This window comes from Montipora capricornis, chromosome 5 (genome assembly GCF_036669925.1).
Source record: "Montipora capricornis isolate CH-2021 chromosome 5, ASM3666992v2, whole genome shotgun sequence".
NCBI lineage: Eukaryota > Metazoa > Cnidaria > Anthozoa > Scleractinia > Acroporidae > Montipora > Montipora capricornis.
The window spans coordinates 357,501-377,500 of NC_090887.1; the positions used below are offsets into that span (position 1 = coordinate 357,501).

Sequence of the window (20,000 nt, forward strand, 5' to 3'; positions counted from 1 at the left end):
CACATCTTGCAAGCCATTGTTTCCCCAGTACTCCGTTTACGAATAAGATAAACCTGCAAAATATGAAATTACATTGACCGATAGGGCTGTAAAGCTAATGCACTAAGAGGATAAAAAGCTATAAAACCAAGAGGATGCAACTGATTGTCCATTTCAAATATGTGTTGGGAGTTGACTTTGAGATCCCTCAAGACAAATCTAAAAAGTGGTTAGACGGGAATTTTAGTATTGAGCACCTGCGAGAAATGTCACCACCCAAACCAAAGTGATTTGCTTTGGTATTTTAAGTTTACTTTTTTTTCACATGCACCTGAATCAAGTCAAGTTTATTATTAAGTCAATACAAGGCTGTTGCCTAACAGGAGCCCGGTAGCCTGGGGCTCCCAAAGAATAGCTCTGGGCGCCTTAATTTTTCACAGCAACACCTTTCACTTCATATGTTGGGCTCCTAAGTTCTCAGTGTTTAGCTCTGAGGGCCCCTTTAAAATTTTCTTAGGCAGCAGCCTTGTCAATATCAAATTAATACAGAACAATGCTAGCCCGCAAATAGCTAAAGCTAATCTAGGCGGGTAGCAAGTAGGACTGTTTACAGAGTAAATCTAAGTGTGAGTATTACATATTAAGTAAAGAGATAAAATAAAATGATATACATGCACATTGAGTACTCAGTATTAAAGACTAATATTAAAGAAATAAATAAACAAAATAAGTTCATTTCTGCAATACATAGAAACTAACAAACTGTACAACGATTTCTTGCAAAATTAAATCCAACTTTTTTGCGTAGCTATGGTGTAAAGTTTCATTTGGATGATACTATATTCTAAGACTTACTATCCATCATCCAGACTGTTTGTTTATCCGCAGTCCTAAACCGGATAACTAAACTCAAAACACAGGGTCCTCTCAAAGTCCTTCCCAATTCTGAACGACCATTAATTTTCTGTTGAATCATTACACCCTTGATTTCAAATTCACCAAGTGACAAAAGTACCTTAGCAAATCCACCAGATCCTAAGAATTTGACTGGATCATACTTTTCAGGATCCAAAAAAGTTCCATCTCGATCCAAACCAAGCTGTGACCTCAAGGTCTGTGCTACCTGGATACCTGTTCTCACGGGCTCCGTGGTGTCTCTGGTTGTTATTACTCCCTGATCTGTTGAGTCCTCTTGTTCATTAGAACCTCCTCCATGTGAAATTTCATGAAAAGGTTCTCTGAAATAATAAGTTCTTTCAATCACATTTAATTAATCAAATGCATACAGTACTTATACAATCATATGTAAATATTGTTACTTCACGGTGCTCACTGGAAGTGAAACATTAAATTTTGTCGTAACCCCTTAATCAAGACATGATGTGATATGAAATGATTGTCCTTTCAAGTGCACTTAGCACCTAATATTTTTTTCTTTAAGAAATGTTTGCATTGTCATTAAAAGTACTTACACAAATATTGTTAATAAAGGATGCTCAAACCTTTCTGGAGCAGGAAGTATTCCTCCAAAATGGGGAATACGTGTGGGAGAACTTGCAGAGTCAGACATTGAACTTGGTTCACTTTGCTCCTGTGCTTCACGCTGACCAGTACTTGTGACAGTGTGCAGTGGTGGTGCAAGAGGTATAGCTTGTTGCAAGTCACGTAAACTTGGAAATGGTTGTCTTTCACTTGAAATACCTACATGTACTGAAGTAAGGTCACAGAATAAACCAGTAAAGTAAAAGAATTACAACAAATTTCTTTAAAAATTCACTTATTTTAGTGCACCATCATCCTTCTTAGAGACAGAAGGGAGCAGGGTTGGCGCAGTGAGAGCACTCGCCTCCCACTGATGTGGTCCAGGTTTGATTCCTGGACCTGATGCCAAAAGTGGGTTAAGTTTGTGTTGGTTCTCTATTCTGCTCGGAGGTTTTTTCTCCTGGTTCTCTGGTTTTCCTCCCTCGGCAAAAACCAGCATACAGCTGATTCCAGTTGGCTGTAAGCTGTGCTCAAAGGTCATACATGGACCGTATAGCGGCAGTCAGAGGCGCAATTGTATGCTTTCGGTTCAACATAGTTGAGCTGCATCGCTGCTGTGCTTGCAACGGCGATTAGCAAGACACTTGTTGTTATTTTTTATTTTCTTTTTATAATAATTATTACTGTTACAAGTTTGTTTTTTTTTCTTTTTTTTTCTTCAGCAAGGAGAAAGAAGATAGGTAGGGATGGCTGTTTCTTACATTTTTTTTTTTTGCAACACCATCTACAAAACAGCATACATAAACCTCAAGAAGCATTTATTACCCCCAGCATTGCCCTTTGGAAACCTTGAGAAGTGCACAGGGTTGTCAGTAAGGGCCAGTAGGGGCCAGTAGCCAGAAAAAACCACCGCCTAGTAAGCCATCTTCAGTCTGCCACTTTCGTCCCATTTTACCACCAGTTGAGACGAAAAATCTTGTTAAATTATCATAAAAGAAAATTTAAAGCATTCTTCTCCCCGTTTTGAGTGGAATTGACAGCATATTTTATGATGATTTAACATGAGAAATCACGACAAAACTGCTTGCACTCGATCGTTCATACGAATGGTATGGAATGGCTGGAACATTTAACTGAATACACTGTAATTCCCAGTTTTGCACTTAATCTGACAACATAACATCCGAGAAAGAATGTTTTTCCATCCTCAGTCAATTGTGCCAAGCTCACTATCATGGCTGCCTACTTTTAAGTATAAGCCTTCTACTTTCAAATTTATTGACAGCCCTGCATGCTGAGTGCATGGGGGTGAACCTTACATAAAGGTAATTCATCAACTACACTATAACTGCTGACCAGTTGGCTCAGTTGGTTCAGCATCAGACTACCATGCGGGGTCGCAGGATCAAAACCCCGGCTGGACCAACACCCAGGGTCTTTAAATAACTGAGGAGAAAGTGCTGTCTTTGCAATGACGTCTGCAAATGGTTTGACTTTCTGTTCTTCTCGGAAAAGGAATGGTAAAACATAGGCCCCATCACACATCACTTGCTTGGGATGTTAAAGAACCCACACATGGTGATCAAGAAAAGTAGAAGACCGTGGAGATGTAGTCCCCAGTGTGGTGGTCTCTTTCTCATTTTGTGCTTGGGGCACAGACTGCCTCAGCAGTCTGGCAAAGTCCCCCACAGTGTTGTTTATTGACCCTGAAAAGCCCTTAGGGGAGTGGTCAACAATACATTCATTCATTCATTCATTCAACAAATAGGACAGAGGAAGTGAATTCCCTTTTACCACTATGGGAGGCAAGGACATCCCCTGATATTAAAGCAGACAGATTTTAGTGTAAGTAGACCCATTCTTTCCTAGTGGAGTACAACTTTACTGAACAAAAAATAGGTGAAGACCCACAAGGCAGTGTGGCCCAGTGGTTAGGGCGCTTTCCTCGAGATCCGGAGTTCCCTGGTTCAAGACTCATTCTGACCACTCATTGAATTGGTTCCTGGTAGTCCCTGGTTCAATTTCATGGCTGCACTTGTAAATAGCCAACTGGTTTGCCTCCAGCCAGTTGGGATTCTTAACAGTTGTTGTTTCGTTCATTGTTTCATTGGCCCTGAAAAGCCCCTACGGGGAGCAGTCAATTAAGTATGTATGTTTATGTATGTATGTAAAATACACCAAAGCGAAGCATAGCACAAACATGACAGAAATCAATGAAATTAATTAATACAAACCTGCTTCAGTATTTTGTGGTGCCATTTGCATTTGCTGTTTTGCATGTATTTCATCTAAAAGAGGGAATTGATATTCCTCTAGATCTGTTTCTTATAATGGTCAAATAATATTATACTTAATGTCAAAAAACAACATTGCATTAATTTTATTTTCATTAGCGTCAACGCAGTAAAGTTCACCCTGGTTTCAAGATGATCACAGACCTTTGCTGATTGAATGAACACATTTTGGTCACTAAAAATGTTACAACTACATTACCAGCTAAAGACACATCTTGCAGAACTTTGGTTTCCATTCCAATTCTACAGATACTAACATGTACATTTATACTGATACCTATATGCACAATTAATCAATCTTTTTTCAGTGACAGAGTATGAGTGCAAAAAACTGTTCAGTTGCATTGTTTTCCAAATTGTAATCAGTGATCTTAAGTATGGTTACATAGTAACCAGGCTTTCAAGAAGTCCCCCATAACCACAGAATGTCGGTAACTTTAAGGACGTTCGCGCCAATTGTTTCTGGGCATCCTTACTGCGCACGCAAATGCACACGCCACGTCATACACGAGCGCGCGCGCTAAGTCATAAAATGAGAAATGATAGGGCAAAAGGCCATTGCTATAGCTTTGCCTGGATTTAACGCTCTTGGACGTTCGGTGACCCCTATTTTTCTTTCCAGAAACGGATTTTATTTACAATATTATTATCTCCACGTTGTCCAAAAATGAACAAAAAATCAATGTGGGAAGTTAAAAAAATTTCAAGATTTCTGCTCACGGGACATCAAATCCTGCCATCTTGCGGCTGCAAGGCGCGTGAAACTGTAGTCGCTGACTGCGAACTTGATCTTTAAGGAACCTCACCAGTTGACTAAATTCACTTAAAAAGTCCACTTAAACAATATTTAGCAGAGAAGATTTCACTTCAAAGATTTAATTGCAATATATTTGGATTTACAGACACTGGCCTTATTCACTAACGAAGCCCGATTTTGTCACATTTTGGGTGTTTTTCCGGGCATGTTCTCTCCAAAACGAAGTCGGTGACCCCCCTTTTTTTTTACATTTCTGACATAACTAACTCATTATCTTACAGTGGTTAAAGTTTCAGAAAAAAATCAATGTTGAAACATTTTCGCGCGAACGTCCTTAAGGTACTAATAATATTACAAGTGCTCATCAAGTTTCTTGCTAATCAAAATTAAAGCTATAATACACACAATCTTCCACTAAAACAAGAGCAGAAGGAAACGTAAACCTAATTTGTTTGACACTGTCAAGTACCTCTCACTTTTTCTGAAAGATCTGTCCTTCCTATTTTCTCAAGAGCATTTCTCAACACTCTCAAATCTGTGCGGTTGGAACATCTACGTTTCCATTCATTAAACATGGCTATGCCCTTTTCAACGACACGTCGATTTTCAATGTCAATGTTTGTCAAGACAGCTTCGGAAATTGAAAGGCGTCTGCCTAGCATTTTCCAGCTTGAGCTGACGTCCTCCGCAAGATCATGATAAAGGGTATCAGAAACTTGATTAGTCTCAAAGTTGGGAGGTACATACTGGCCAGGTTGATCTGAAACAAATATTTTAACATGATTACTGTCCCCTTCATTATCCTTTCAAAGTCATTATTGAGCTATTATTCACCTCTGGACAGGTTACAAAATAACAAGCATGATGATAAAAAAGGAAAATGAATTAGTACCATTATGACAATGATAAATTAGTAATATGAGGAAGGGTGTCCTCCAACACTGCCAAAAGCGTGTGCAGATAAGCTACACTGAATATGACATCATCATTATCATCAGACTAAGATTTCATGCACCAATAATAATGTAAGTTATATCTACTGTTTTCCTAACAGTAACATTCATTTTCTCATTTATCAGTTATGAAATTACTATTTGCCTAACCCTCACCCTAAGAAAAATATGAAAAAGATAATGAACTAATGACATCCCCAGAACAATGTCCTTCTTTAAGGATGGTGCCTACTATTGTTATTGCCCATACATTCTGCGCATCTCGATATTCTCTGGTTTTCTATTGGTGATGCTTACCAATACAGGCCATACATTTTTGCGTGGTTTAAAAATATCCGGAGAAAGTAGATCTTAGTAAGTACTCTTGGTATCCAAAAAGAAAATTGAGGGTAACCATGCATTTGTGAGAGATAATAGGGCTTCAATTTGAGAAAGAACGTCATAGATTGCTTTGTATTTTAAAGCTTTTTACAAATATTATTCATGAATTATCTTTGAAAAATGCGTGGTTACCTCCAATATCCTTTTTGGATTTCAATAACACTTGTTAAGTTCTACATTTTCTCCATAATCATACACCGGGGCAAAAATATCTTTAATTAGTAGGCACCGTCATTAAAAGTTTGCAAGTTCCCATGAGTTAATGTTGATACTTCCAACAGTGCACAACTGCAGGAAAATTAATTTTCCAACATGACAGTAGCTGACTCTACCAAAATTTGGGTGGTGATATATTAAGCCAATCTGACAGAACGGGGAAAATGGTTTCAATGGACAGTAAGACCAGCTTTATATAATTATTACTGATTAACACATGTCATTATTTTAAAATCAATTAAAGCTTATTTATAATCTTAACGTTCTTACTTTGAGCGTGGTTAAAAATGATGGTGTTGACAGGGCCCGGGGTATCTTCTGCAAAGAAATTTTAAAAAAGTTGTGTATTTCACATACAGTCATAACAGTTGAAATCTTAGATACCCCGCGAAGTAATATCAGGTTCAAATACGTATTTTAGTAAGTGCAACTCCTTCCACGCACGCCACAGACACTTTTATAGGGGACGCAAGAAAATATACTGGATTGAGCTGCAAGAGTAATCGAATCATTTTCGCAGTTCAGAGCAATCAATACATTGCAAAAGTAGACAAGCACATGCATTTACTTAAGGAACTTCGTACCTTGAATTCCTAACAGCTTATTTCTTAACCCTTTTCTATTTATAGCGCTCAGTTTTGAGGCGAGGAAATCTCGGTTTTCTTCCGACAGCATATTACGCTGTTCCAACGCACCAAACAGTTCAAAAGGCTGCGTTATTTTTTCAGCAGCACCTGCTTGAATCACATCTCCACAAACAAATTTTAACATGGCCAGATCTGAAGTTGTTAACTCGTTGGAGATTTCCAATAGAAGTGTTCTAAAGTCACCCATAGTTGCCGTATAAACAAGAACACTGTAACAAGAGGAAGCAGGGGAACTTACAAAGCCTCATGGGATTTACAAGTTCCGTTTGGATGATATGAAGTACCTACCGGTTGGATTGTGCAAACCGCGCGCACCCTGAATCGAGTTTTTTGTCAACTCATCCGCCATCTTTAGAGTTAATTAAAAGTTGCATTATTGCATTTATCTCTGTGAAATCACAATGCCTGGACCAGAGGAACCGATCACCAAAGTTGTTGTTCATCCGATCGTTCTTCTAAGCGTTGTGGACCACTTTTATAGAATGGGCAAAGTTGGAAACCAGAAGAGAGTTGTTGGAGTCTTGCTGGGTTCAAGACGAAAAGGTGTTCTTGATGTTGCAAACAGTTTTGCTGGTAAGAATAAAAGCTTATATGTACCCATGAATGGAACAGGAACTTTCATTTGTAATCAGGAACTCGTCTTTTCGTATTCTGCGTTAATTTTAGCTCTTTGCGCATGCACGTAACTGTAAGATCATTATCCTCAGCTCTTCGGAGTTATAATAATATAATAATAATAACTTTATTTAAACTGCTGAAAATGTATCAGTTTGTTAAAAACAAACTGGTATTAATACATGAGCAGATAAATATAATATTTCTGAAACTACATAAAAATGATAATAAAGGGTAAAATACAATCATATCACATACAATCAAAATCAACTATTTAAATATTATCTTAACAGATAAAGAAGGATAGCAATAAGAAATACAATATTTAATTTACCGTGCATCTATGACTTAATTTGTCCGATTTTAGCAAAAAACTATATAAGGCTGCTTTGAATGATAAAAAGGTTGTACACTGTAATTGATTTTTATCGCCTGGGTGTACAACCATCTGATTACCTGATAACTATGAGCTAATGTTGTCAAGATCTCCATTAACACAATTGGATGCTTTGTTGATATCTCCATCACTGTAATGGATTTCAGTATCGTCAGCAAGCAAAGTACAACTTGAGTGTTTCACTGCTGATGTAACATCGTTATAATGTGCACAGAAGAGAGTTGGTCCTAAGACAGACCCTTGTGGGAACCTGTCTCGAGGTAGCTTTTAAACCAATGAAACGCAGAGCCAGGCACACCTGCAGATTCCAACTTCTTGAAGAGTAGATTATGATTTATAACATCAAAGGCTTTTCGTAGATCCAGAAAAGCAGCAACAGCTATTTGTTTAATATCAATATCATTGCAAAGATCGGAAGTCATTGACCATCGTCAAGCAAAAAGAGCACTTAACGTTTGAAAAGAGGGCAAATCCTCCTGAAGAGCCTCCCATTTAACACTCTGGTCAAGTGCAGAGGTTTCAAGATCACCAAAAAGGCTGGTTGGAGTTTCCTGAAACTTCGCATACAGAGTGGTTGAAACTGCATGCTAGCATGCATAAAGAGCACTTTATATGATTATACCAGATATAGTATATCCAAATATGGTACCAACATACACCCACCTACAATTCCATGCACTCAGCCTCACTCACATTCACTTCTACGCACTTACCTTCACTTATACGCATTCACCTTCACTTGTACGCACCCACCTTCACTTATGTTCACTCAACTTCACTTGTACGCACTCACTGTCACTTGTATTCACTCACATTCACTTGTATGCACTCACCCTCACTTGAACGCATTCACCCTCACTTGTATGCACTCACCTGTAATAAGAAGATCCAGGCAATAGGAGTTCCACAAGAGTGGAGTTTTACCAAGGTTTATTGGACGCAATTGATCTGATCGAAACTTGGACTTTACACGCGTGATTGTTGTTTTTAGATCAAGTTGCAATCATTGGAGATAGAATTATAGGTCATGTTGTTACATCTTTCCCCTTATAGAAAAAAACAGAAACAAATTGTGATTAGCTATGCACAGTTGATAGTGTTCTTGATGTGGTAGTCCTTGTTCCACACTGATGCTTGTTTGACACGCTCAGATCAGCGCAGGTCTGGGGTTGGGAGGTCCTCCTTCCCGGTGTTGTTCTCTTCGCTTGCTGGTGGGGTAGGCTTAATGTCCTTGCCTGGTGCCAGTGAGCTGGGCTCACTTGTTTTCAGGAGGTGTCTTTGGTTTCCCCTGTATTGAATGTCGCCTATTTTGACAAAGTAGCTTTTGTGATCTAGAGGTTCGGTGCATGTCCCCTTTGTCCAGCGTTCCTTGCCAGGCAGTTTTACTCTCACCGTCTCGCCAGGAGAGATCTCTTCAAGAGGTTTTGTGTGTTGGTTGTAATGAAACTTCTGGCGCTGCTTTGCTCCCAGTAGTATGTGGGCCTCTCCTTCTGTGTTGTACCTTGGCTATAACAGTTTGCCTGTTATTGGTAGTAGTGTTTTGCTCCGCCTTCCCATCAGCCTTTGCGCTGGGCTCATTCCAATACCCGCGGTGGGAGTGTTTTGCCAATCTAGTAGTGCCAGTTACTCCGACTGGCCAGAGTCTTTGCTCTCCTTAAGGCGCTTCACTGTTTTCATGGCATTCTCCACCTTTCCATTCGACTGAGCATACATAGGTCAGAGACAATGTCACGTGCTTGAATTCCCATGTAACGAGGATGTGTGGGATCCCAAATCTTGCGAATACGGCTTTCAACTCTTTGATTAAGCTTTGCGCTATGATTGCTGTGACGCATGCGACTTCGATGAAGTTACTATAGTAGTCTGATATGACTAGAAGAGTTCTCCCTTCGAGTTGGCACAAGTCTGCTGTGACCTAGACTTTCGAAAAGTCCTTCGTCTAGATACGCGCGGAACGAAGGACTTTTCATACTTGATTGGCGCCAATTTAGCGACCCAAAAACGGGTCGCTGAGCTAGGCCAATCAGAGTAGTCCTCGTGGACCCCAGGGGATAGAGTTGTCAATCAAAATTTGCCACAAGCAGTGAAGCGTGATTTTCAAACATGCTAGATATTCCGATTGCGCGACCATCACAGGAAAATAATTCAAGAATATCTGTCTTGCATAGATCTGTTTGTCTTCTCCAACCGGAGCTGGGAAAGTCTGACCTTTGAACTAGTCCCGTAGGCTTTTGGTCGTTTACTTGGGGCGGGTGGCATGCTATCGCCTTCGTAATTCTTCCACTGATTTCACTCACGAAAGATTTGGTCTCTAGCCGGTCGCTATGTAGGAGACAACACATTTAAAATCTTAAGTATAAACTGGTGTTTGGAAGTCCCGAGGCGATTCTCAACGACTATCGACACATTTTTCGTCCAATGGAACAAAAAAGTTTAAAATGCATGTGTATTCATCGACGAGAGTCATTGCATCGCTAAATGGTAAGATGTATCTTTTAATTTCGGTCTAGTACGTCTCCTACACCTGAAGCTTACCTGATCTTTCATGAGTGAAATCAATTGACTTTCTTGACGATTCGAAGCTTTCCCTTACTTGCTAATCTTTCGAATTAGTCTTTCGTTTCTCTCAGCACAAATCACGGCACAAGTGTTGGTCCAAAAAATACCACTGGAGATCTCCTTTCCAAGCGGCGACTCGAGATTGAAATAAGCTTTCGTTTTATTTCATCTTTGTTTCTGATACCTTTAGCACAAAGTCAACAAATTTCCTCTTTCGATTTCGTAGAAACAAACATGTTCGACTGTTTCGTCGGATTGCGCCATTAAGTTCAGGGCTTGCGAATGACGTCATCCCCTTTTTGGCGCGAGACGCAAATGAAAACCTTGCAAGCGAGACAAGTCGACCTCTCGCGACTTCGTCGCTCGCTCATCCACTTCGCGTACGAAAAATCATGATTCGCTCGCCGAAACATTTTCTCCTGGGATTATCGTGAGGTCGACTTGTGGCAAGTCTAGCTGTGACCTTGGACCATGGCCTGGCTGCAAAATATATCATGCTGTGCGAGCGGCTCCTTACCCTCCTCATTGCGGTGAGCGAGGCAGACATCGCAATGTTGAATGTACTCCTTAAGTTCGACTGTCATCCTTTGGCCAATATCAGCTTTCACATTCGCAACGTATGCAGGCTTCAATTCTGATGTGGCTGTTGTGAGTGGCTGCCATCATCTTCTTACGAATGGCAGCCGGCACGACAAACTGATGGCCCTTGAACATGATCATGCATTGTACCACTAACTCATCATGGGTGTCAAAGTAAGGAAGCAGACATTGAGGGACATCAGCTCTGTTAGAAGACCACCCACGCTGTATCATCAGTCTCAGCTCCTGAAGCACTGGATCATCAGCTGAGGCATGCTCTATCTGTTGCCATCGGGCCTCACTAACGGGAAGCAGCAGCTTGTGATCAACTCCCTCCAGCTCCTGTGTGAGCTCTGACGAGTTAATACTTGTCTTAAGAACACGTAACATGTAAGGGTAATAAATTGATCATGACAAGAAAAGGAAAGTTAATTTTTAAAATGTGAATATGTTACTCTTAGACTAAAATTAATTTTTATACCCCCAGTACCCAGATGACTTGATATCTCAGTGACAGAGAATGTTCATGGTGGTTGGATACAGTCATTTTTAAGTCTGTTTTTTAGATGTCTTTGCAACTTCTTATGTTGTTTCCTTAACTGTGATGGCCATCTCTTCAAAGTAACTTCATTACCGCATATCAAATGCCAATATGAATAAAAATAGTGTTAAGTTGCTTCTACAGCCTAAGTTAGCCACTTTTTTGTCTTGTGAACTTCAGTAACCATGATCATTTTTTGACATAAACAATCTAAAGCTGAAATCAGTTAATTTATTTAAATACAAATACATGTAACTTAGGCGTAATTTTGTATGCTTTTTGGCAGTTCCATTTGATGAAGATGACAAGGATCCAAGTGTTTGGTTTTTGGATCACGATTATCTAGAAAACATGTATGGAATGTTCAAGAAAGTGAATGGTAGGTTTTGCACAAACCATGTGAGTAAATGTGAACTGTCCATGCAGTGATGTTGAAGGAGTCTTGCTCATCACCATTATTTTTGTTAGGTTGAATTTGTTGGTTTTCAACTTTGCTCAAAGAAGTCTTTTTTTTTTCCTGGTGATACTTAGTCTGTTACCTTTTCTCAGAAGTCAACTTTTTGATTGTGTTTATTCATGTCCTAAGATTCTCTATCACTTTAGTTTGCATATGAGAAATCAACACATAAAAGTAGAAATTCCTGATTAAAGGCAACACATTATTACAAAAATGTAAATGTATTGTAAAAAAGTAACATTCTTATTTTTAATGATTTTACTCAGTATCACGGCCAATATAACAATGTAATTCGTTTTGGAAGGGGGCTGGTGAATTTTGTACATATAGGGTTCAATGGCATCAGTGACCTATCAATCACTTTTCCTTCATTCCCAACCCTGTAATAATTATTTTTATTGTCATAAAAGTCAGATTTCAAAAAGCCAGGATTCAATGCTCTTGATGCCATTTAATATTATTAGGGGAAAGACTTAACATACTCTTCTACCCAAATACAGGGTACTTTCCGTTTACGCTTTACATCAAGAAGTGCATCATTGATAATGTGATGGAGGTTCCATGGGGTAAATGTCAAGAATTTAGTCTCACTCCTAGGAGTCAATGGATAATGGTGTTTTTGATTTAATTCATGAGGAATTAAGTGATCCATGTGAAAGTTTTTCTTCACATAATTATGAGTAGATGTCTTTAAATTTATTTACTGGTAATTGTTTTCTTATTTATACACTGTATTTTTTGCAGCTAGAGAACGAATTGTAGGTTGGTACCACACTGGTCCAAAACTACATCATAATGATGTTAAAGTGAATGAGCTAATAAGGAGATATTGTACAAACTCGGTGAGCAAGCATTGGTACTTTTTTAATTGTGATAGGCTTGATGTGCATCAGTACCGGTAAATGGATCAAGAAGAGTTTATCATTAAACTGTGGGGAATCTTGTGAGAAAGATCTGTTGGAGGGCTAGTTTTCCTTTCTTGTTTAACATTCACTTCACCTTAATTATTCTTGGAAAAGTATGCACACAATTGAAAAGTATGTCTTTGTCAGGAAGATAATCTCCACTCTGGAGTTTATACTAGAAAAGTTATTTCCTTAGTTTTTCGTGGGTGTCGTGCATTCAAGATTTTTAACATGTTTTGAGCCTTGCATTCAGGTTTTAAAGAATGATTATGTACTTATGGACTGAGTGGGAGGGCCGGACTGAAAAATATTTGGCCTGAAGTCATGGCGTACGGACCGAGCGCAGCGAGGTCCATGTGCCATGACCAAGGGCCAAATATTTTCCTGTCCGGCCCAACCTAAACTCAGTCAACAAGCATTTTATCATATGGGCTCTTTACACTATTTATGAGCACTCAGAAGATGAAGTTAGGACAAAATAAAAAAACAAAAATATTCACAGAAAATTTGTCTAATACGTTGTTTGCATTTGCTTTTCTGGCTGTAAATAAGCATTGTTTCCAGTTTCTCTTGGGACTTACAAAGGTCCCAAGAGAAAACAAAAACAATGCTCATGCAAAATTTGGGGGGACAAACAAAGAGTATTATGGTATTTTCGGAAGTGGCCTATTACTTGGATGTTAAAAGCGACGAAATCCCCTAAAATTGCATCGCATGGAGCAGTACGTGTTCCTAGTAGGGCCGTACAGCTTTTTCCGGCCCTGCTCGCGCTAATGCATGCGGCCCTCATACAGGGGTTTTCCCAATAGCTTTGCAATAAAAGTGCGCGCAGGGCCGTACAGGCCATGTGATAAATATTATTATTGTACAAACTTGAGTCTGGTGGCCAAGCATTTCACACCCAATTTGTCTTGTACAGTATTGGTACCTTGATGCAGATATTATCCTCAGTCTTTAAAAGATTAACATTAATTATTAATTCACTTCATTTTTGTTGTTACAAGGTTCTTGTTATTATCGATGCGAAGCCTAAAGATCTTGGTTTACCAACAGATGCTTATGTGGCTGTTGAAGAAGTACATGATGTAAGTGTGTGTAAAGAACCCTTGGACACCTTGATCTCTGCCTGTGGCATTGCTCTACACCAGATTGCAAATGATAGTTACTTTACTTCCTTTCCTTAAATTTTGCCACTATGAGTGGTGATGCCCAATACTTGATACAAGCACACAGGGCTGAGTTACTGAAAGTATGGTTAGCTCTAACTAATGATTACTAGAGCAGTTTTCTAATGAATGTTGTAAAACCAAAACCAAAGTAATTACTTTTGTCAATCAAAAAGGACGGAGACAATCCAGTAAACCAATCAAAACTCAGGAAAATGTACACGCGCAAACCACGATTGGTTTTGTTTTCGTTTCTGATTGGTTGAAAAAGTGGCGAGAGAACTCTGGACCAATCACTGAGTGAAGTAGATGCAAAACCAAAGTATTTCGCTAATTACTTTCGACACTCAATTGAAAACCGCTCTAAGGATATTGTCATGGTATTTAATATGTTGTTATTCTAACCTTAACCCTAACCTTTAGCCCCTCCCCATGTGACAGTGAGACTTGCAGATTTTACTCTGTGTAATGCCTGACTATTTTACTTGTCAATTGGGGCAACTCAGGTATGAATGGGTAAACAATATCTGGGTCCACTCAAAAACTCAGGCTACATTTTGGTTCACTATAAGAGAGCTAGAGAGTGATGGATGTAAAGATGGGAACTTTTACATCTCTGGTGTTTGGTACAAACATGGGCATGGGACTCGACTGTCAGAACTTTTTAAGAACTCTCGCAAATAAGCTTTCAAGCAAGAATAATGAACCCTACACCAGCGTTATTTCCTGGCTACGAATACAGCTCTGATTTGCTATATTAAGAACTGTACACAGATGCGTCAGAGGCTCTAGATAGCCTTTCAAATCACGTGAGGTCTCAGAAGACTTCACTCTCGCTGTAGCTGGTCTACATTTGTACTCATAATTTTAGGCTTAGATTTTTGATTAGCTTTTTCTTTAGTAATGCTTAATTGTCTTTTTCCCATTTTTAAATTATTCACATATCGTTTAAATAGTTTTCTATCGTGAACATATAATTTAGTTTTTAAAATTTGTAAATAATTTGTATATATATAGTTTAAAATTGTAAATATTTACTAATTGTTTTGATAGTTTGAAATAAAGTTTTACATTATTATTATTATTTTTTATTTTTTTATTTTATTATTGTTGTACAGTACATGTAACATGATAAAATTTTATTTTACTTATAATGGCAAAGTCTTCAATTGAATAAAATAAGACAATATTCCTTTACTTTTACATATACTTGTTGTTCAAACTTTTTCTTTCAAATCTTATTTTCTCTCTTTCAGGATGGAACTCCAACAACAAAAACCTTTGAACACATCGCTAGTGAGATTGGTGCTGAAGAAGCAGAAGAGGTTGGAGTTGAGCACTTACTCAGGTAATACACTGTAAAGGTGACAAAGTGTATCCCATACGTTTTTGTGTGGCTTTTACTAAGCTTTCAAGTGGCTTGAAAAATCAAATCAGGTGGAGGAATGTGTTGGGGGGGGGGGACCAAGTAAGGAAGCATTAAGTATGATAGGTAGAGGCCTCTGTCTGTAAGTTAAGCCAGGCATCATACACACAGTAGACTAGGGAATGCTGCAGCCTCCAGCCCTTAGTGCCAGTGCTGTTCCAAGAGACACACAGTTGGCCCATTTCAAACCCCTGTACTTTCGAACATTCTTTGTAAGCTCAACTTCAGGAAAATGCACTTGAAAAGTTCTGAACATTGTGGTCATCCATGTAGTTGTACACGTATCTAAAGCTCCCTGCTAAACACAAACAAGCATTCAATAATTGAATAGGAATCTAACTAAAACTTACTCAGAGTATGGTGATTAATAAAAATTAATCTGTTTTTCTTGTTGTGTTTAGGGACATAAAGAACCTTACAGCCGGAACTCTTTCTCAACGCATAACAAACCAACTTCTGTCTCTTAAAGGCTTAAATTCACGCCTCCAGGATATCAGAGATTATCTTGACAAAGTAGCTACTGGCAAGCTTCCTGTTAACCACACAATAATTTACCAGCTACAAGATGTGTTCAATTTGTTACCAAATTTGAATCTGGAGGAATTTGTCAAGTCGTTGTCTGTTAAAAGCAATGACCAGATGTTAGTTGTTTATGTGGCATCTCTTGTGCGAGCTGTGATCGCGCTTCATAACCTTATTAATAATAAGGTAGCTAACAGAGATGCTGAAAGAGATGAAGCAAGCAAAAAGGAGGAAAAGAGCAAAGAAAAAGACAAGGAAAAGGAAAAAGACAAAGACACTAAAGATAAGAACGTCCAGGACAAAGATAAAGATGCTAAGAAATCCTGAAACATTGAGGCTTGAATAATTTGAGTAGTATCAATAGTGATATTTTTGTAACTAGCACTTTGTCGAACTTCAAAGACGATTTTTTCCTTTATTGTAAATCAGCGGATTTTCTGTTTTCTGTACTTTAATTTTCTTCATAAAGTTCTCTTAGATGTGAAAACTCACTTCAACAAATGGCATTTGAAATTAACTTATATGAGTTGATCAGTCCTTAAGTCCTGATGATCAGTAAATAAACATAGGAAGAACCTTGTTGTTGTTGTTGTTTTTGTCTAGATTTTTTGGCCGACAGCAACATGCAAGACCCGAATCAACGTTTGGAGAAAATTCTTTGTCAAAACACGAATCACGAATCACAACGTAATTTCATGACTTTCCTTCCTCCCTTTTTGTGCCTAAACGAAAATGTTTTTGGGCTAAGTGGTCCAAGGAGATCATTTCACTGTCGACGAGAATCTTATTGGGTGGCAAAATAGAGGGTTCCTTGAGGGTTGAGGGTTGGGACAATTAAAGATAGAAACACCCATACAACTTTTGATTGATTCACCGGAATTTCCTTAACTACGACTGCACGAATTCCATTTGGACAGTTTTAGTCTTTGCAGCGATTGTAACCCGAACTTAGTTTGATGGCTATCCGAACTAGTAGTTGGAAGGTCACAAGCTGTTCCGAGCACCAGAGTGTTTTCCGAGCTTTTCTTGAAAATACCCCTCATACATGTACACGCTTGACATCATCCTTGTACATGAAGCAGTTTGTTCTGAGCCTTGAACAGTTTTTATCATTACCCGGGTGATTTCACGGGTAAGACCTTACCTTTTTATCATGCTCTGCCCAGTTCTCGCTCTACCGATCTAAAAAATGTCCATTTTTCCGTTCACGTCGTGGCTGTTTTCCCGTCACGGTGACGTGACAATTCATGAAAGACATTCCGCGCGCTCTCGCCGAGATAGCTGAACCCTTGGAAGCGTCTTTATATCTGAGTGTATTTTCAGCCGTTGCTATAGCCTGGTTTTTCATCATTCAACAGTGTTGCAGAGTGGTTACACTGACAAGATTGAATCATTGATCTTGTTCTTGGAAAATTACGATTACATCGGGAGAGTGTTGTCGCATGCTTGAACACTGAAATTAATACACATCTCGTCGTCTTCTGTATCAATAAGTGAGTTACTGCAACCATGGCAAAAAAAGGTTAGTAAGAAAATATTTGTTGTTGTAAGAACGACAAAGAAGCGCGAAAATAAAGCATCAAGAAATCTTCTACATTTCCTCCACCATGTTTGATGACATCGTTTTGTTGAATTGATGGTTCACGTTGTTATATAAATTGGTAGTTAGAGTTGCATTTATAACTGCAATGTTTGTCGCATATTATATACTTCAAACCCCTGTGAATAAGATGCGAATAAAACAATATAATACGGTATGTTTACGACCAAGCCAGCTCAATGATCTGCGATATTGGCCCAATAAAAGGCGACAAATAACAGTATGCGACTTCAGTTTCAAACCAAATCGTCGAACTTATAGCGATCGCACGCAACAAAAACATAGAGCAAAATATGGCCAACTGAATCGAAAGCGTACTTCATTTTATTTTCAATTCAGTTTACTTCCGTGTTGGACTAACCATTCGGTTTTCAATGTAAGAATACTTGAAGTTTTTCCGCTCTTACTTATTTTTGACATGATCTGTATTCAGATCACTTTGTTTTGCCAATAACATATTCAAATTTATTCTCAACTTGGTCCAACCATAGTTAGTCGACTAACTATGGTCCAACTTCTCTGCTTTCCTTGTCTCGAGAGAGGAGGCAGGGAAGACCCTGGGAACGAGGTTGAAAAAATGGTCTGCTTTATTTTTAGAAAATCCGCTTGAAGCACGCGTTTGATGTGCATTTTTCACTGTTTTTTTTAGGAAGTGCTCCGTCAACAATGGCAAAAGATGATAATAGAGACGATGTAGCAGCAACTAAGGATTCGCTTATTGTCAACCAAATCACAGAGCGGTTTGAAGAGTTACGCAGACTGAGAATGGAATTAATTTACGCCTTTGTTCAGTGGATACCGATCAGGCGGCGTACTTTAGAGCAGTTAGAAGAGCTGGCGACAAAACTACACGAACATCACAGGAATGTGAACATAACAACCATTACAGGAGCATCCATGGGCACTGTAGGAGGTATTCTGTCTGTGGCGGGTCTCATTGCTGCACCTTTCACATTTGGTGCCGGGATCATTGTGTCTCTTGTGGGAGCTGGGATTGGTGGTGCAGGAGGACTGGTTATGTCAGGCTCCAAAGTTGTTGAGATGATCTTGGAAAAGTTAGGTCTCAAAGATGTTCAGGTGGCAATTGAGGAGGATCACACAGCTTGCGTTGAACTTCAACAGCAGTTAGACTCCCTGGAAGATTTCATCTCTCAGTTAGCAGAGTTCCTTAAGCCGTTACATGACGACGCGTTGCTACTCAGGGAATTGGAAGGGAATGGGTTCCAGTTCTTGCGCGCCCGAATATTTTCTAACGTCATCGGTTCATCAACGGAAGAGAGAGTGGACATTGGTGCTAAGTTCTTCCGAGCGGTCACGGCCGCCGCCACATTGACAACGTCAGCTGTCGCAACTGCAGGCGCCGTGGCACGTACCGCGGCTTTTGCAGGTACGCGCGTGGCGCACGTCGCTGGCTCTGTCATAAGCGCAGCACTCATCCCTTTAGATGTTACTCTGTTAGTGAGATCATCTTTGGAACTCCATCGTGGATCCACATCCTCGGCTGTGGAGGACATTAGACAGAGATTGAGTGATCTGAAATGTCCAGATAAGGAAGAAATTCAAGGTTTGGTAGAAAGTTTCATCGATGAGAAATTTACTGAGGCGTATAACAAGATGAATGACGAAACAAACAAAGAAAATGGTGTTGGTGATGTTTAGAGACGAAAGACTTCTTTGACAATGACGAAAGGGGTTATAAAGCTCAAGCTAAGGCGAGAAACTGATATGGGTTGTGCCTTAAGCAAATCCTAAGTGAGGCAGGATAGCGCTACTAGAGCGTTTTTGAAACAACCAATTGCATGTTTATAATAGGTAGTCGGAAACCCTATCTGTAGTGCAGTTTCCTTATACCTTAGACTATAGGAGTATTAAGCGTTTTCTGTAGCTAGGAAAGACGAGAATTTTATTCTATTTAAACTCGAAGAAAAGGGACAATTATTTTTCAAGATTATAAAGCCCTTTCAGAGGGTCTGGAAGGGGTTTCTCGTGATCCGTGAATTGACCCGACAACAGAGCGTGTATCGGGAAAACTGAAGAAATACAGCCGTGATTCGTGAATAATATACATACCGTGATGCGTGATCCTCTAAAGTTGTAGTGCGTGAATCCAAATTTCTGCCCTTAACATGTCGTGACCATCAGACAACCCTTACATGAATACATGTAATTTGTCTGTCAAGATGGTTCGAAATAGGTCTTCTGTTATTGTCATGTACCGTAATCTGCCATTCTCATGTTCTGTGACCTCTGTGGTTCATTTGTAGTTGACATGTACTGAGACAAAAGTTGAGAGATGATATGTTGCAATCATCTGTCCAGGTCACTGCCAATCAGAGACTGGTTCGTTGGAAAATGAAATAAAAGCTGCCCGAGTGTCAAATTTTGTAACACTTGCTAATTGTTGCAATGCTTGGCGAGCGTCAGAGTACTCGTTTCGTTTTATTTGACGCTGGAATCGGGCAAAGTAGATGGACAACCCATCCACAAAGAAACATTTTAATGAGCCTATCGAAAGACAGGGGCA

At 39.3% G+C, this 20,000-nt stretch overlaps 3 protein-coding genes across 3 annotated transcripts in view; 2 read left to right on the forward strand and 1 right to left on the reverse strand.

Annotated features, from left to right (window-relative positions):
* The window catches only part of LOC138048965 (uncharacterized), a 27,022-nt gene extending 20,085 nt beyond the window's left edge, over positions 1 to 6,937 (reverse strand). The window contains exons 1-7 of the mRNA XM_068895035.1: positions 6,647 to 6,937; positions 6,333 to 6,380; positions 4,982 to 5,272; positions 3,696 to 3,749; positions 1,482 to 1,689; positions 995 to 1,217; positions 1 to 53 (exon numbers count right to left, since the gene is read on the reverse strand). The exon at positions 1 to 53 is cut by the window's left edge and continues 34 nt beyond it. Of these exons, the coding sequence (XP_068751136.1) occupies positions 1 to 53; positions 995 to 1,217; positions 1,482 to 1,689; positions 3,696 to 3,749; positions 4,982 to 5,272; positions 6,333 to 6,380; positions 6,647 to 6,896 (1,127 nt within the window). The 5' untranslated portion in view covers positions 6,897 to 6,937. The remainder of the gene's footprint in view (positions 54 to 994; positions 1,218 to 1,481; positions 1,690 to 3,695; positions 3,750 to 4,981; positions 5,273 to 6,332; positions 6,381 to 6,646) is intronic.
* An 86-nt stretch (positions 6,938 to 7,023) lies between these two features.
* Positions 7,024 to 16,455, forward strand: LOC138048981 (26S proteasome non-ATPase regulatory subunit 7-like). The gene is made up of 6 exons (XM_068895060.1): positions 7,024 to 7,282; positions 11,687 to 11,779; positions 12,602 to 12,699; positions 13,767 to 13,847; positions 15,185 to 15,276; positions 15,756 to 16,455. Exons 1-6 carry the CDS (start codon positions 7,111 to 7,113, stop codon positions 16,201 to 16,203), a joined length of 984 nt encoding a protein of 327 aa, XP_068751161.1. The 5' UTR covers positions 7,024 to 7,110; the 3' UTR covers positions 16,204 to 16,455.
* Positions 16,456 to 17,052: 597 nt separating this feature from the next.
* The window catches only part of LOC138048967 (apolipoprotein L3-like), a 3,121-nt gene continuing 173 nt past the window's right edge, over positions 17,053 to 20,000 (forward strand). The window contains exons 1-2 of the mRNA XM_068895037.1: positions 17,053 to 17,398; positions 18,126 to 20,000. The exon at positions 18,126 to 20,000 is cut by the window's right edge and continues 173 nt beyond it. Of these exons, the coding sequence (XP_068751138.1) occupies positions 17,386 to 17,398; positions 18,126 to 19,135 (1,023 nt within the window). The 5' untranslated portion in view covers positions 17,053 to 17,385 and the 3' untranslated portion in view covers positions 19,136 to 20,000. The remainder of the gene's footprint in view (positions 17,399 to 18,125) is intronic.